The sequence below is a fragment of the Nanorana parkeri genome, unplaced genomic scaffold, assembly GCF_000935625.1.
Source record: "Nanorana parkeri isolate BGI_ZX_2015 unplaced genomic scaffold, ASM93562v1 scaffold2, whole genome shotgun sequence".
Taxonomy (NCBI): domain Eukaryota; kingdom Metazoa; phylum Chordata; class Amphibia; order Anura; family Dicroglossidae; genus Nanorana; species Nanorana parkeri.
Genome location: NW_017306270.1, coordinates 1,380,983 through 1,397,804, shown reverse-complemented (window position 1 = coordinate 1,397,804; position 16,822 = coordinate 1,380,983). Strand labels below are relative to the sequence as shown.

Below are 16,822 nucleotides of genomic sequence, written 5' to 3'. Positions count from 1 at the left end.
TTTACAGCTAAATAACACATATAAAATATGTCAAATGCGCCTATAATCGAATGAGAGGATTTTTCTGAAATTAATCGTTTGGCCACAGTGTCTCTTTAATCTCCATGTATTACCAAGGAAAATGTCGGGTATACTATATATAGTAAGCATGATGAAATACACCACCACGCAGTACACATTTTCAGAGGACCTAGTTAGAATATTAAGCGTAAGAACACAATTGATTCATAGGTGAAAAGTCTTATCTAGAAATATCCATGAGTGAGGCACAAGAGCACTGGGATTTCCACCAAAATGCAATGGATTTATAAGCGTAATACATCGTCAGAAGGAATACAGGTCTGTCCATTTTAATGGCCTCCAGAGATCCCAAAGCAGAATAATGGATTTGGAGATTTGGAGAATAGAAAATGCATTATCTCAGGCCAAAACCCTTTTATAATAAGACACATGCAAAATGAATCAATGTATCATGAGCCGTTCTGCAACAGCTTTCCAGGTACAGGGAAGGTGAGCCCATGAGACAAAATTAAAGGTGGACTCCGGGCATACATTTATGCACATATGTGAGCTGATTTTTCTGTCTAGCCACGTTTGTTAGTCATACATCTCTGCCAGACAGCTCAGCGGGGAGGATGACACTACTTTCTGTGTAAAAGTTGAGAAATACAGAGTTCTTTAACCCCCTGCCTGCAGCCTGCTGATTGGAAAATGTAAAAGCAGTAGAAAACCAAAAAGTGATCAACTCTGCTCTCTCCTCCTGTCTGCACATGTGCACACAACAGAGCCAGATTGGCTCCTGTTAGGGCTCCCGTGTAAGGTATGGCTGAAGGATGATATCAATACAAATATGGGCACAGTTGCATGTATGTAGTTATTTTTGTAAGGCGTACAAAGCTCAACTTAATTATCTTTCTTTTTTTATATCTCCCAGGAGGTCAGCTTTATGCACAGCAAACTTGTAATGGTAAAGTTAGTTTTCCAAGCAAGGGTTCAGATAGACAAATGTGTTGACAAAGTTGCCATGCACACCTGCCTTCCCTGCATGGCCAATGTGACCACTCTGTTGACAGCATTCAGATTGTGAATCAATTTTTCTCAATAAGTCGGACCTTCGCACAAGAATAAGACTTATCTCCATCCGCACACCCTCCAAGCTTCTTATACAATGGCAATTTTATTGTTATTTTTAATTGGGAAGCGAGTACCTTTTTTTGGTGGTACTTGCTTCCACTTCCTTGCCTAGGGAGGATGATGTCCCCTTGCTCTTCTCCCCACACTTCACATCACATATTTCCAGAGGTTACAAGACCAGTTTCCCTGCAGTGCAGATCTTGTTCATGCACAGTGAATAGCAGGCTGTGAGTAATCAGGATGTGACAGCTGTCTCATGAATTCAAGATGGCTGCGCAGAAGGGAAGAAACCCTACAAAGAATTAGCTTCATGGAAGAACGTGCTAGACTTCATGTGCAGTCAAACTAGATTAGACTAGTCAGACTAGATAGATTAGATTAGACAGTCAGACTAGATAGTATTTGGTTCTTAAAAGTTAGCAGCTACTGTAATTGTACCTGCTGTCATTTGATTTTCCCTTACCCCACCAAGGTTCCTCTCTAAAGGGGCAGCTTTCTAGGCAAACTTGCACTTTAGGCCCATGGTTTACAGTAATGCTCTGAACTTGTTGGATCATGCACAATTCTAGTTAAATTTCCACCATCTTTATGATGCAATGTATGCTTTGCATCAGATATGGATTCTGATTCAACAATGCTTGACTCTTTTATTGCCACTACCCCAATGAAAGTGTCATCATAATGTAGAAGGTTGTTTTATGCTCACAAGGGGGCTGTGTTATGTGTGGTATAGCCTACTCTTATCTATGCAGCAGTATTATAGTAATGGGAAAATGTCATATGACCATGTTTTATATTTTGAAGTCTTTATAACTATTTTTTTTTACTGCTACTGTGATATTACCCCCTGAAGTCTGAGCAACTGACCTTGCTGCCCCCTCCTTAGTTACACCTATAATAACAACAAATCTTTAAAAATTATCACTTTTGTGCATTACGCATATTGACACCCGGTCACCATAGAGACGAGTGACGTCTTATTAACCTCTTTTCACTTTGGTCACCGCACAGTAGGCATGTTAGCATAGTAACCATCTAACTGCAAATGCCCAAACGTGTACAAATCAAATTTAAAAAAAGAATGCAAAGAAGAAAATTTAAAGATTTAGATTGGCTGAATTGTTGGCATAATTGAAGCAAAACATATCTTTGAAAGAAGTTGCTCATTTTCAGAACAATATATTAAAAAGTAGAACCCTCTTTGAATGTGCAGTGCAGCAGTTGTGTTGCTCATTGTGTTCCCCCAATATTCTGCTGATTGGAGCCAACAACGGTGGTGTGATGGCAATGTGTCTTGATTATGCTGGCCGTGCACTTGAATCCTTCAAACTTTTTATTCACGTCAAGGCTGGTTGAAACTGGAAATTCCACAGCAATCTGCCATTTATTGGCTTTGAACAGATGCTTGAAATTGGGGTGAAAATCAATCACAATGCATTTTAACTTACATTGCAGTAATTTCAGTCCCTTTCCACCACAACATTAAATTGGTTCTTGACAATGGACACAAAATTGCCAAAGAAGCCAAGACCAGTCATTTCAACGGTAATGGGTTGATTTATTTTTAGTGATTACATTTGAACTTTAGGCATATATAAAGAATCGCTATCAGGACCAATCTGGTTTGGTGCAGTACACATGTCCTGACAAGGAACAAGCTGATAGAAGGAGAATGCAGAGTGAATAGATGGATGAATGCTCTTGCTTCACTTTTCCATCACAAGCTGAGGGTACAGCGATGACCCTTCTGTATTTCTCTAACGTCAGTAGAAACAAATTCAGGTTGCCAAGCTGCCTGCACTGTTTGGCAGTGCAATGTAATTTCTAGGAAATAGTTAACTATAATATACATCCTTTAGCAGGTAAAGCAGCTCCAATATGTGATCCAAGTTATTTAACTGGAGTTCATCTTTAAACTACTTGGCAATTATTTATATATCGATCGCAGTGACTTAGTTAATGAGATAGTGACGCTTGAGTTCCTGGTAGAGGTGCACCGAAATAAAAATTTCAAAACCAAAATGAAAAAAAAAATGTCAGGCCGAAACCCAAAATGTTTTTTATTTTGACTTTTTCAAATTGTTTCAAATATTTTATTTTTATTTATTTTTTAATAAACTTTTATGATTTAGTCAACATATTCTGTCCTCAATTATTTACAAACACTCAGCGATCACTGATCACTGATTGCTTGTACCCGATCTTCTTCCTGTGTCAGTGAGCGAGTGGAGCTCAGCCTGCTTTGACAGCGCTGGCTGTCTCCACCCACACTGCTCTGCCGATCTGTGACAGGAGGCTGAGCGATGCGGGGAGAGACACCGGTCGCCTATGACAGTTTCTCTACTCCGCTCTGGGACACAGAGCAGCGCCCAGAGGGAGGAGAGAAAGAATGGATGCACCGCTATATGAGCCAGAAAATGTCACCTTTGGCATTTTGCCAAAAGTGACATTTTCGGCTGATATGTTCGGGCGGCCCATATATTGCATCAATAGTTCCTGGGGTTGCAAAGTTGCTGTGGCCAATATAGGGGGTACCAACCCTCCCTATTAAAGTTTTCATTTTTTATTTAATGGAAAATTTAACCAGGGGTGCTGCAACCTTAAAAGGTGGGTGAGAACTAAGTACAAATTATGGTCAGGTCTTACTGTTGACATATCTAAGACAAATAAGTAGTCAGGAGTGCTCACCAGGTTTTACCTATAACTAAAATATCACAATAAAATGGACAGACCTTTCATAAACATATAATATTTCTTGCTCGTTAAGACACTATGTTCATGGGCTTGAGCGTGTGTGAATGGGCTTTGGGCTTGTGTCCATGGCATCGATTTGACATCCATTTGAGACATCATTCAGAATTGATTGATGGGTACATTTGACCTGTTTTTGATCTCCTGAGCTGCATTTGACCTGCTGCATGTATGAGAATACAAAACCCACTTGAAGCAAACAAAAGCTTATTGACACAGGCCCTAACATATTCAAGTGTTTGCGGAGTTCTCTTTTCTCATATATTAGGCAGCTGACATTTACATAGGCACATCATATCCCATTCAGCTTTACAGTAGAGTTGCGTGTTTTGCAAATGATCAAGGAATGTTAAAGTTAATAGGTTTAAATGGCACTCAGTGTACCTTACACATAGGAAAAACATTTATGCATATGTATGTACACACACATATGTACGAACAATGCAAATGGCAGTTGTGCAAGTAAGGATTAAGTGTGTATTTTTAAGAGCATGTGCACATAGCCATGCATACATTCATTAGATTGTGCATGTGCACGTTGAACAGTTGACAGGAATCCAATGTCTTTTGGCTGAAACACATTGTAATTCATTAAAAAATCTCTCTCTCTCTCTCTCTCTCTCTCTATCTATCTATCTATCTATATATATATCTATATATATATATCCATATCACCATTTCGGACTTTATACATCGGCCTTGTGTTATTTATATATATATATGTATATATATCTTTCTCTCTCCCTTACTAACCAATAATGAGAATAGGTGCCAACTATTCTCATAATAGATTATTATCGATTTAATCGATTAGTTGTTGCGGCCCTAATTCAGGTCAAGGTACCCAAAGACATGAAGACCATCTTGGAGGGGTCGGACAATGATCATTGAATATCTGTGGTCATCTTCGAGTGACTGAAAAAAAAAATCTTGTCTTGTAGGCACTTGCGTTGTCTAAACTTTCTCTATGAGAAATCTTTTGGCCTCCTCTTGAATGAATACAAGTTATCTTTTGTCGTTTTGTTTTGGACTTAAATTTTCAAACACTTTCTGAATACACACTTCTGCGAGATAAATGTTTCAAATGGCTAAGAGGGGATTATGTGGCTGAGCGCTTTTTACTGCATTGCCACTCCAATATATCACACTAAGTAGATTTAACTTTTTAAGCGTAAATTATTTTCTGCAACTGAGCTAGAAAACTCCAGTAAAAAAAGAAAAAGAAAAAAATAGTCCTGTTTCATTAGCTTCTTTTATGTTGTGCTGTCATCATTCCCTGAATTACAAATCGGCCTGATGTCCATATCTGGCTTTAGTCTGTTCCATTTGTCCAATATCCAAAAATAACTACACATAGCTGAACCTCATAATAAATGAACATTAGATTCTTATGTGGGTATTAAACCAATAAACACACAATCTGAGATAATTCTGGGGATGTAAAACTGTAGACCATTATATTGTACCTTTGTACATGTTCATTATGCCCTGGAATGAGGCACGATGAGTCTGGATAGCTGTAGCCCTAATTTTCTTAGAATTACAACATTGCCGATATAGATTTGCCTATGGTTGGAAGGCTTTCTTATTGCCGTACTTTTCATCTGGCCCACAGTGGGAAAGCCAGAGCATAAACAATTGAGAGAGAGAGAGGCATTTTAGCAAGTTAGGTCTGGAGCATTTCAATTTCATTTTACAGCCTTACAGCACAAGCTGATGGGGCAGTAAATGAAATGTGCATGCCTCTTGTTGTGGGTGCAGTTCTGCATAACTGATGTGTAAGTGTAACTTAGTCATCCAAGTTCAGCCCTGATTGCTTGTTAGTTTGGTTTTCTGTGCAGCACACTCCTAAAAATTTATTTGGGGTTACCGAAAGGCCACAGTCTAAAGACCAATCTCTGCTTTTATGGGAGAAAAAGTTGAGATTTGCATTTAACTTGAGCTGTGTCCCAATTTCTGGATCTACTGAACGCTTTGACATGTGGTTATCGTTGAAGGAAATTTCTCCTTTTTGCCTTTTTATACATTCGAGTTTGAACGGGCCAGCTATGTGACAATTTTATTTTAACCGAGTAGTATCTAACCATTCTGGGGGTTCATATTGGGACAGCAAGATAGTGAGAAAAATGTATCATAATCTGAATTTGTTAAGTGTTTTACAAAGTATAAAGCTCGAACAAGTGGAGGAAGAGCAATAAGCACCTGCCCTCAAACACAGTGGAACGCCATTATTGATAACAAACATGGTCTGTGGTGAAGATACATTGAGGGGAATTTCTCAAAACTGTAGCAGACAGAATCTGGAGCAGTTGCCCATAGTAGTCAATCAGCTTCTTTCAAAGTTAAGCTTTGAAAATGAAAACTTGAAGCTGCCGATGGTCTAACCTTGTGAGGAGTATAATCCGTCCTTATGGTAATCAAGGTAGTGATCTTAGTCAGACCTGGACTTCATCAGTGGAAGGATCGGACTTAGTATGCTGTAAATTAAGGAGAGTAAGGGGCGGGAAATGATAAGGAGGAACAGTAAATAGAGGAGAAAATAGGAGCGAGGAAATGGAGGTATAGGTAAAGAAATATGAGTGGATGAGAGTAAAGGAGAAAGAAAGGGGGTTGGGAGGGAAGGGGTGAGCCAGAGAAAGGAGACATTCAAGCTAGGGATGTTCAGATACCAGTGCCGATACTTGACATTTTCATGAGAACTACCAGGGTTGCAGTGGTTACAGCTGTGACCTGGCCCTGGCGCACCACCACTGTCCTGAAATCATTAGTCTGTATTGTTTTTAAAAAAACCTGTGAGGTACTTGAAAAAATGGTATCGGTGCATCCCTTATATATGTTTATGTATAAAAAAAAATCATACATTTAAGCAGGGATGCACAAATCCCAGGATCTGTACTTGTACTTGTAGCGAGCACGGTACTTGGTATCTGAACATCCCTAATTCTAGCCCCCCTGCTTGTTCCACGATAGCCAATGTCACTGGGAAAATGCCACCTATTTCATCAATAGTTCCTTGAGCTCAATTATGGCCACTAGATAGAGCTGAAGAGAATAGGAAATAAGTATCTATAGGTATTTCTCCTCAGTTCCATCTAGTGTTCATTACATTACATGTGACCAGAAAAGAAAATATAATAAGGACATTCATTCTTGCTTCTATTCACACAGATTGAGCGTTCAGAGATTCGCAGAGTGAATTGCTCTGCAAATTGTTTCTAAATAGACCCCTTTAAGTTAACATTTTGAGCATAGCTTCTCTTAATGTGGTTGACAGAACAGTCAGGGTTAAGGTTCTGATTTCCAGTAACTGACGTCCACGCATGACTCACACCCACTCCTTAATACAGCACATTTGTTTCAAGAGATTCAGAAAGCTTTTTACCATCTTTGCACAATCTCATTTACAATGTAATGTGGAAAGGTGGAAAGCGAAGAGTGAAATATTGCTTTTTGCTTTGAATGAGCGGTGTGCTGACCTAAACACCATTACAAAGATAAACTATTGTGCTTACTGTATAATAAAAGCAGCTTAAATCATTCTCCAGATAAGAGTGTCACATAAATAATTAAGAATGCTGTCTGTGGCACATCCCAAACAATCGTTTTTCATTCATTTTCTTGTGTGAAGAATCATCTTCTCACCACATCATTGTGACCTCTCCCAACCTTGCTCTGAGGCTCCGGGAGCACAGTGTCAGTTCAAAGTGTTAGTTTTCAGAAAACTTCATTTTCTTATGTGCTAATCGGATTCTTTGAAACATGTTTCAAGGGGGTTTAACACCTTGAGATGTCTGCAGTTTACTGAACACCAATGTTCATTGAATAGCTTTTACTAAATAGTTCACTTTGCTGAGTTTTCATTGGTGATAAAAGTCTTTAAATATTCAGAGGCGTGCGGGTTTATTGGAAATTTTAGTGGTTTAAACAGTGAATACGCATTTTGAGTTATTATAAGATTGCCGGATAGCACTTTATTTCCATTTTTTTGCTGCTTTATATGTTCATGTGTTACGTTTCATTTAGAGGAATGCAGGTTTTCCCACTTAGGGCCATCTGTTCATCGGCAGTTAGCATTGCTATACATACTAGATGCTGAACTTGTAAGATGACTTGAACAGAAGGGTGGGTTTCTCTCTGAAAAGTTTGATAATAGTAGTTAGATTAGTTATAGTATTTATTAGTAGTTATAATAGTTGGATTAAATTGAGAGTGAGAGGAACAGTTAACTGCCATCACTGGGCTGTAATGCTAAACATAAAAATGTACAGCTCCACAGCACAACACAGAATGGTACAGCCGTTAATAGCTCTCTGCTCTCCTGGCCTGTACAGCAGCAAAGCACAGTCTCTCCTCTGCCGCTGTCTGCTCTGCACAGCTCACTGCCTAGTCTCCTCTGTACACCAGTTTCCACAATGGCTCTCTGGAGCACAGACTCTCTAACCTTTCTTAGAAAGTCAACCAAACAAGTTCCTCTTTTAGTCTACAACAAAATGGTCACCATCCCTTTTTCCAGCCAGAGTTGCTAACTCGGTTTTGTTTTTTAGGTCGTCCAAGTGACTCTCAACCACTAAGTCTGCAAGGACGTAATGAATTGAATGGTGTAATACGAAGTTTTTACTGCGCCTGCATAACATTGCACTACACTGACACAAATGTTGCCTTGCAATGCTTGGTTTGTGCTAAGCTATTCACTCAGCATCCTCTCCTCCTTCCCGGCAGAAGATTAAAAGCAGTGTGAGCTATATTGAGACTGAAGTGGATGATGGATACTCTACAACATCCATTGCCCATGTAAATGTTACCTTAGGGACAAGTTAAGTTTTAATTAAGAGATCAATAGTCCACTGGCTCCAGAACTCATAAGTAGTGTAACCAAGACCCCTGACCCAAGTATTTATTTCCTCTCCCTGAAAGCCTCCCCCAGAGTTTACACTCTTTGGCCCAAACTTTTTTCTAATGCTGGTACTGCCTGCACAGTGACTCCCCACTTTAAATAGGACGTACTCCTAGCATTTATAGTATTAAGGTACATCACTCAAATCTATGTGGACATAAACAACAAGTTCAGATAGTGTCAGAGAAGAGTTTGTGGCCAAGGATGAAAACACCAGAAGAGGTATCTGCTTTCAGGGCAAGTTGGTTAACTTGAAATTTCATTGTCTTTGGACAGCCACCCAATTGAGCCATTGTTTTTCCTCACTGCAACCCCGAAAGCACAGAGTGGATAAAGATGGATCACATTTATGTTTATGGTAGCTTTACTTCACTGAAATAACATAAAAAGAGGAGGAAACACAATCCTAACAGATTACTACACCTCAATTATGTACAAGTCTTTATCGTCCCCTGAAGCATTTGTAATATTCTTTATTTTTAAAGGGAGTGCAAATAGCCGCGATGATGTAAAAATTGCTGCAATACAGAGATACCAATTCTATTTCAGCTTTTATCAGCAAAGAACTGTTAAACAATCAAATATGCTGAATCAGAATTCATTTTTCACTGTGCTGACTTCAGGCTAAGTGAGCTGCATGGACTGGATGCAGGATTCCCGTATATAAGAGGAGAAACAGGAGTCTTCTCCTCAATTATTCTCCGGTATTGTAAAAGTACAACAAAGACTGCCGCACTCTCATGCTTCATTGAAAATTTATGGCAGCTTCGGGCAATCTCTGCCTTTTATAATTACTCCAATGTATAAATGAAGACGTGGGATATTTAAAGGGTAAGAACAGATCCTGAGATCAGAGCCATATCCATAGAGACATATACGCAGAAAGATAGAACGCAGTAAGCAAATATGGGTATTGCAGGCATAACCAGCCAGTGATTTTCTCTCAGATCAGTAATATTAGAAGGATGTCTATGGTAAACTGAAATCGCATTGGTTGCTGTGGTCGCTGCAGTTCACATAGCACTATTTACATCGGCACTGCCTTACATCTGAAACCATCACTTAACCATTGTCATAGGGGTTGATTAACTAAAGGCAAATAGGTTGTTCATTTTGCAAGAGATATTTCACTTAGCTCAGTGAATGTGGAGGAAAATCACTTTGCCAAGAATACCCAATCATGTGCAAGGAAAAAATATATATATATATTGTTTTATGCATGTGATTGAATGATAGAAGTCAGCAGGGCTCCACCTCATTCATTAAGCTAAGGGAAAATTTCCCTTGCAAAGTGATCAGCCTATCTGCTTTTGGTAAATCAACCCCATAGGCTCTACATTTGCTTTGCTTCCACTGAAAAAGAAACAAGTTCAATCTCTATTACAAGCAGTAAAGGGCCAGGGCTGTAGGGAAGGTTGGTTTTTCCTAAGGGGTCCAATGAGACAGAAAAAGCAGGACCGGCCTCTATATTAAAGTTGCATTTGTTATTGTAATTTATATCCTCATTTTATGACTAACGAGTTTACCCTCCTGATGTTTCTAGGCCACCCTCTTTTTAGGGGAGCATGTCCACTCTAAAAGGCTTGATCTCAAATGACAGGCTAATACCTACATACTTTTAGGGATGGGACACCTTTTGAGCACAGAATTTAGAAAAAGGAAATACCTCTTGCTATAATACCCATTAAGATCACGAAGAACTCACAAATATAAAATTATCTCTTAAACCTTAAGCCTTTTGTCGCCACAACATTTTTTATACTGGGGTTTAGAAACATATACCTCCCAACTTTCTGAGATGAAAAACAGGGCCCTCTTCAGTTAAATGTATTTAAGCATTGGACACACCCCTGCCAGGCCCCTAGGTATGAGGACCATTAGGAATTTATATGCCAGAAATGATTGGTAAAAACTAGACATGTTTGTCTTTTCATCATTACTTTTTCTTAATAATGACCCTAAAGAATAGCAAACAAGATAAATAAAAGAGAAGTAACTTCAAAACTTTTTGGGGGGGCTTTACTTCTCTTTTGGATCACAGGAGTTATTTACTAATGTACTTTTGTGAACGAAAGTCAGCAGATACCAGGCTCATGGCCTTCATCTGCTGACAGCACAGAGCCATGTTGCATCCGGACAGATCCCAACAATATTAGTGGGATACACCCCAGCTACTGAGACACCACAGCTGAAGCGGATCCAGACAATTATGTCTGGATCCGCCCAGCTGCATGAGTGACAGCTGGCTCTGCCTATCTAGAGGCAGAGCCAGCTGTACCAGCCCCCTTCCCCATCCGATCCGCCAGTCAGCGCTGGCGGATCGGAGCGGGAAGGGAGGAATCCAGCCCCTCCCCTGTCACGGCAGAGAGCTGTGACAGGATCGAGAGGTGGGCGAACGCCGTATGTGTTTGCTCACCTCTCGATCTACTGAGCCGACCTGTGACAGTCTCATTGTCACAGGTCGGCTAGAACTATGAGGTGAGTGAAAAGCACTCACCTCATAGTTCTCCTTTAACAGCTGTTTGACTACATAAGGCCATTTTAGCATTGCACCAAGTTGGATGAGAGACTTCCTTTAATCCCTTGTGTCTGTATGTATCTAAATTCACATTACATCTTCAAGTTATAGACAACAGATCGTAAACCAGACTAAGAAATTAGATAAAAGATTTAGTGCAGAATAATACTTTTGATAATTAAGTAGAACCTTGTCATAGATATCCGTACATAAATCCAAAAAGAGGGACAGCTGTGTAGGGAAGAGAAACAGAGGGATTTGGTTACAAATGAGACTTTTGGGAGGTTTGGCAATATCAAATGCAATACTGTTGGGTGAGAAGGTCAGTACAATGTAAACTTTTTGGTATTTGAATACATGAGACTAAGAGGAAGGACTACTGAGGAGAAGAGAGAGAGACAGGATTTAGTTCCAAAACAAGAGCTGACCCCCCGCCAAAAAAAAAGAGAGACAGCTGGGAGCTCTGCAGATTTAGATAAAAGCCCACCCACACAAAAGGAACATTGGGGAGAAAATGAAAATGACTGCTGCACTGTTTCTCATGTCTTTTGAGTGAATTTAAACTCAAGTAAAAAATTTAGGGTTAAGTGCTCTTTTTTGTCTAGAGAGGAAAGAAAAAAAACAATCCTCATCCGAATCTCAGATCTGGCCAGCTGTGACAGCGCTCCCTCCAACAATGGCGTGCCCCTCAGTGTCCTCACTTGCGTACGTATACACTGTGTATAGAACGTAATGATTTACAGAATGGGAGGGGGATTGATGCTGGAAGGACCGATCTAAGAGCAAGCCAGCCCCAGGGTTATGGTGAATATAATGTTTTTATTTTTAACCCTAGACAAAAACAAGCACTTGACCCTTGCAGTGCAGGGGTATCCCCACTGCAAGGGTTAAGAAAATGTTTAACTGGAGTTCTTTAAATGCAAACTTTTCGTGTCTGGCTTTAAATGCAACTTTAGTAGGTCACCTGTACCTTTCTGTTGTATAATAAATGAATCAGTGCTTGGTTTATGTTTAGTGATTTTTAGCATTCCAGCGGCAAGAATTTCAGATGGCTTCCATCATTTATTTTGTAGCTTTGTGCACTCATAAGCTTCTGTATATGAATGATGCAATGCCAAACTAAACTTGTGCGGCTACAAACAGTAGAAAGAGTAGACTACAGAAACATATGACGGGTGGGTGTTATTTTAAATGTAGCAGACAAACAGAGATTTGATGGAGCCGTCGGAAGACTTAGTACAGATCTATAAATCAGTCCATGACTGTTGGGATCCGCAGTATGGTAAATGTGTGCAAAAGTTATAGTGCTCAAGTACTTTTATTGGCACAAATTAACTTATAACTGCAAAGAAGAAGTGGGATGTTTGCATGCAAACACAATTTAAGAGGAACTCCAGAAATCATTGCTCATCTCTAAACTGTTCCTGTATCTTAATCCCACTGTAATTTAAATAAAATATGAAATTCTGTCAGGGTTATTCACTAAAGGGTGAAGAGTTTGGAGAAGGCAGGAGAAGTGAACAATCTAGGACGTTCTAGGACGGGGGGTCGTATATAGCTTAACAAATTGGGTAGATCTTAGCAAGTTCAATGTATTAACACGTATTTACCATATGGTCATTTAGATGTAAGTTTTTAAAAGAGGTGATCAGTGGGCGAAGGGCCCCCTTACATTGTTGACCATTGGGAAAAGGCCCCCCTTACATTGGTGACCAGTAGGAGAAGATTCCCTTTACATTGATGACCACTGGGACAAGAGCCCCCTTATGCTGGTGACTGGGGGGAGAGGAGCCCCCTTACATTGGTGACCAGTAGGAGAAGATACCCTTTACATTGATGACCAGTGGGACAAGAGCCCCCTTACGCAGGTGACCGGGGGGGAGAGGAGCCCCCTTACATTGGTGACCAGCACTAGAAGATCCCCCTTACATTGGTGACCAGTAGGAGAAGAGCCCCCTTACATTTGTGAAAAATAGGAGAAGAGCCCCTTACATTGGTAGTCAGTGGGAGAAGGACCCCTTACACTGGTGATCAGTGGGAGAATGTTTTGATTGGAGAATGATCTACATAATCTAGCCGTGACCTGTGCAGGTCCCCAATGACCAAATGATCTTGGAAGAATTAATCATTCAGGTTGGACTTTTCCAATCACTATTGATTTCCAGAGATAAGGTTGGTGCAACCATGCATCATTTTACTGTGATTGTTCTAAAAAATATTCTTGCAGCAATCCTATCTTCTTACTAGTTGTCTTTTACGTGTGTGTACCTTTAATGTGAGGTTTTACTCAAATGTTAATATAAATGTATAAATAGATCCTTTGTTAGCAGCACAGATACTTATCCTTTCTGGAGATAATGTTGCTCCAGGTTTCCTTTAGTGCTGGCCACTTGTTTAAAGACCAAGTCATCTTGTCATGTGACCTCTACTGAAGGGCTAGTTCAATCAGTCTCAACTCTTATCCACCCCTTCAGCAGACATCACATGACTGAGTACCTAGACCTCCAGACAAGTGACCAGCACCGAACTGTACATGATAAGTATTTTCCACAGCAAAGATATTTCAGCCATTTATAATACTTTTTTTTCAATTCCAGCTAAAATATTAACATTTAATTATAGATCTATTCTTAGATGACTCTATGTATAGACCAGGCACTTGCATTAGTTTGGCTGGAAGGCATGATGCAGATTGCTCTAATATGCTTGAGTAGCCTTGGTCCCAGAGCTGAGGATGCCTTTGAGATGAGAGAATGAAGGGTTAGACAGCTCAGTAATGATTTTGATGGGGACACAGACACTTATAATTACTCCTTCTTCTCCAAGCAAAAAACATAAAGTTCATAAAAAAATGTGTAAAGTGTAAAGCTATTTTTATGTGTCTGGTGTTATTGGATGTAACATTTGTCAAGAAATGTTCCTATAATGTTTTTGCCTGGGCCAGGAATTGAAGTCTCTCTGATGCATACAATGCAATTTCTGTTGCCAGTGAGCCCTAACTTTTCACCCTATATAGCAGGTAATATTGCACCTCCAAATGATGAACAGAACCATTATCCACAAACAGTCTGATGAAGTAAATTTACTGGAGATTTTGTTTTCTAAATTAAAGCTGTTAAAATGTTCATCTTTAATGATAAAACATGAAATTGTAATGAAGTGAGATGTATTCTCCTTTCCCCTCATTTCCTACAAATAAGATGGTTGGTGTCAGTGCCTAGAGCAGTGAATGTAAATGCTATATTATTGCCTTTGTTAATCAAACATACTGTATAATGCAAACTGATAATCACTCAGCAGTATGATATTATGTTAATACAAGTTTGACTCATCTTTTTATATTTTTTTATTAAACCATATCTGTAATGTTATCTCTTTCTGCTTCTTCTTGTAGGGTACAGGAAGATACTCCATTTACATTGCAAACTATGCAGATCGGAGAGTGGGCCCTCATGCTTTGATTGAACTTGATGAGGCAGCGAGTGACTTGTCCAGGGGAGTCCTTGTCCTCTCCAATGTGGCAGCTGAAGCAGGTGTCAATAAGTATACAGGTATTTGTAATAGTTTTAATTTTGGTTGATGTTTGTATAGAAAATTTTATGCATCAAGTTGAGATAAGGACCTGATAGACCTGACCCTGGAGGTGTCTTCTGTGTGTTGCCAGTGGTACTAAAGGACTTTTTTTTACTGTTTCAATTACGCTTTAAAATTCAAGTGAAAGTAGTTATACACTATGCTATAGATCAGCCTTCCTTAACCAGGGAGCCTTCTGGCTTCCTCAGGGGTGCCTTGAAATATTCACACAGGGTTATGCCTTTCCATGGTGTAGCCAGGCTTCTGATGTGAAGGGGGAACTCGGATTTGAAAGGGGGATTTGATGTAAAGGGGGGATTCTCATGAAAGGAGTGCTTCTGATATGAAGGGAGCCTTTGATGTGAAGAGGGCTCTTGATGTAAAGGGGGACTTCTAATGTGAAGGAGGGTTCCTGTGAGAGGGGGGTTCTGATGTACAAGGGGGTCTAATGTGAAAGGGGCTCTTGATTTAAAGGGATGGCTCTGATGTAAAGGGGGAACCAAAGGGGGAACCAAATGTTGCTTGTGTTTTTGCATGGGGCCCCTCCTAAGGTCACACATCGTTTTTTACATTTAGGTTTTTAACATTCGACACTGAGGTGCCTCATGATTTTTCATACTCCTAAAGCTGTTGCGAAAAACTGCTATAGATTTTTAAAAAATCACAATTTCCAATAAGGATGTTTCCATCTAAGTCTGATATTTCTTGTTTTCTTAGTTTCTTTGAAGGTGAATGACATGCTGGCTTCTTATATTGCCAATAGGTTATTCAACCCACTAAAGCCTAGTTCAGAACTAAATACAGACATTCCCTGGGTTACGAACAAGATAGGGTCTGTAGGTTTGTTTCTTAAGTTGAACTTTTATGTAAGTTGGAACAGGTAAATGTTTTAAGTGTAACTCCAGCCAATTTTTTTTTTTGGATAGCATAGGGAAGGGTTTACGCCCTGTAAAGTTTTGTTTTGCTGTGTGTGCCCCTGTTCAGAAGATTTCACCTCACTTTCTATCCCTGTAACAATTGGATTTTGAAAATTTTGGGTTGTCGTGGAAACAAGGATTGGTGATAAAGCTTCAGTGGAGACTCCTTTTTGCCATGATCACTCTTACAGGAGTGAATTTCCCTAACTAGGGGTAGATTTCCTCTTACTTCCTGTTGCCTCAAGGGCAGGAAGTGAGATTAAATCTTTCTAATGAGGATACAGACAGCAGTAAAAAGCTCACAGTGACCCGGAAGAAGAGGCGGGCACCCCTCGTCTGCACGTCTAACAAGAGCCAACTTCCTGTAATGTACGTGCAGTACTACGAACCAGACCCAAAAAGTATGGGTCTGCCTTTGCTGACTTCCTTGTGTAAATACTACTTACCTGGCTCTTGTGCTGACCCACCTCAATACTTTCTGAATTGCTGACCTGGAACAGGTATGCAGATCACAAAAAGTCAGAAATCGCTATTTGCATTCAAATAATTGAAGCCAGCGAGCCTTCATGACTTCCAGGCATTTAGCTTTTGAGGAATGAGAAGTCAGCAGTCTCCATGTTTATCTTAGAAAAAGGGATCCTTTTATACAGCAGTGTGTAAAGCAGTGATGATGTGTAAAGTGAACTAAACCACAGCAACCAATCAGATAGGTCTTTCACCTGGGTTGTACAATCAGACGGAGGCTAACTGATTGGAATCCTTGGCTAATTATATAAATCTGATATTTGTGTAATGGGATGCTGTCTGGATAAAAAGTCAAACGTGTTCTCTCCAGCAGTGATTTAACGCAATGTCATTTTTAGAATATAATACATTATAATTATCTGAGTTAACAGGAATTTCATATTGATCTGAAAAAGTTAGTATTTGGAATGTACTTTATTGCTTTTACGCTGTAAAAGTGTTTTTCCACTGTAGCGTTAAATAGTAGTATATGCTACTTTCCATGCTACCTGCTAAATAGAAAGTCTCTGT

The 16,822-nt window shown here is 39.7% G+C and overlaps 1 protein-coding gene across 3 annotated transcripts in view; it reads left to right on the top strand.

Annotated features, from left to right (window-relative positions):
• The window catches only part of CRTAC1 (cartilage acidic protein 1), a 416,360-nt gene that overhangs the window by 261,214 nt on the left and 138,324 nt on the right, over window positions 1–16,822 (top strand). For all 3 annotated transcript variants that reach the window (XM_018563297.1, XM_018563372.1, XM_018563447.1), the window contains exon 5: window positions 14,692–14,848. In XM_018563297.1, the coding sequence (XP_018418799.1) occupies window positions 14,692–14,848 (157 nt within the window). The remainder of the gene's footprint in view (window positions 1–14,691; window positions 14,849–16,822) is intronic.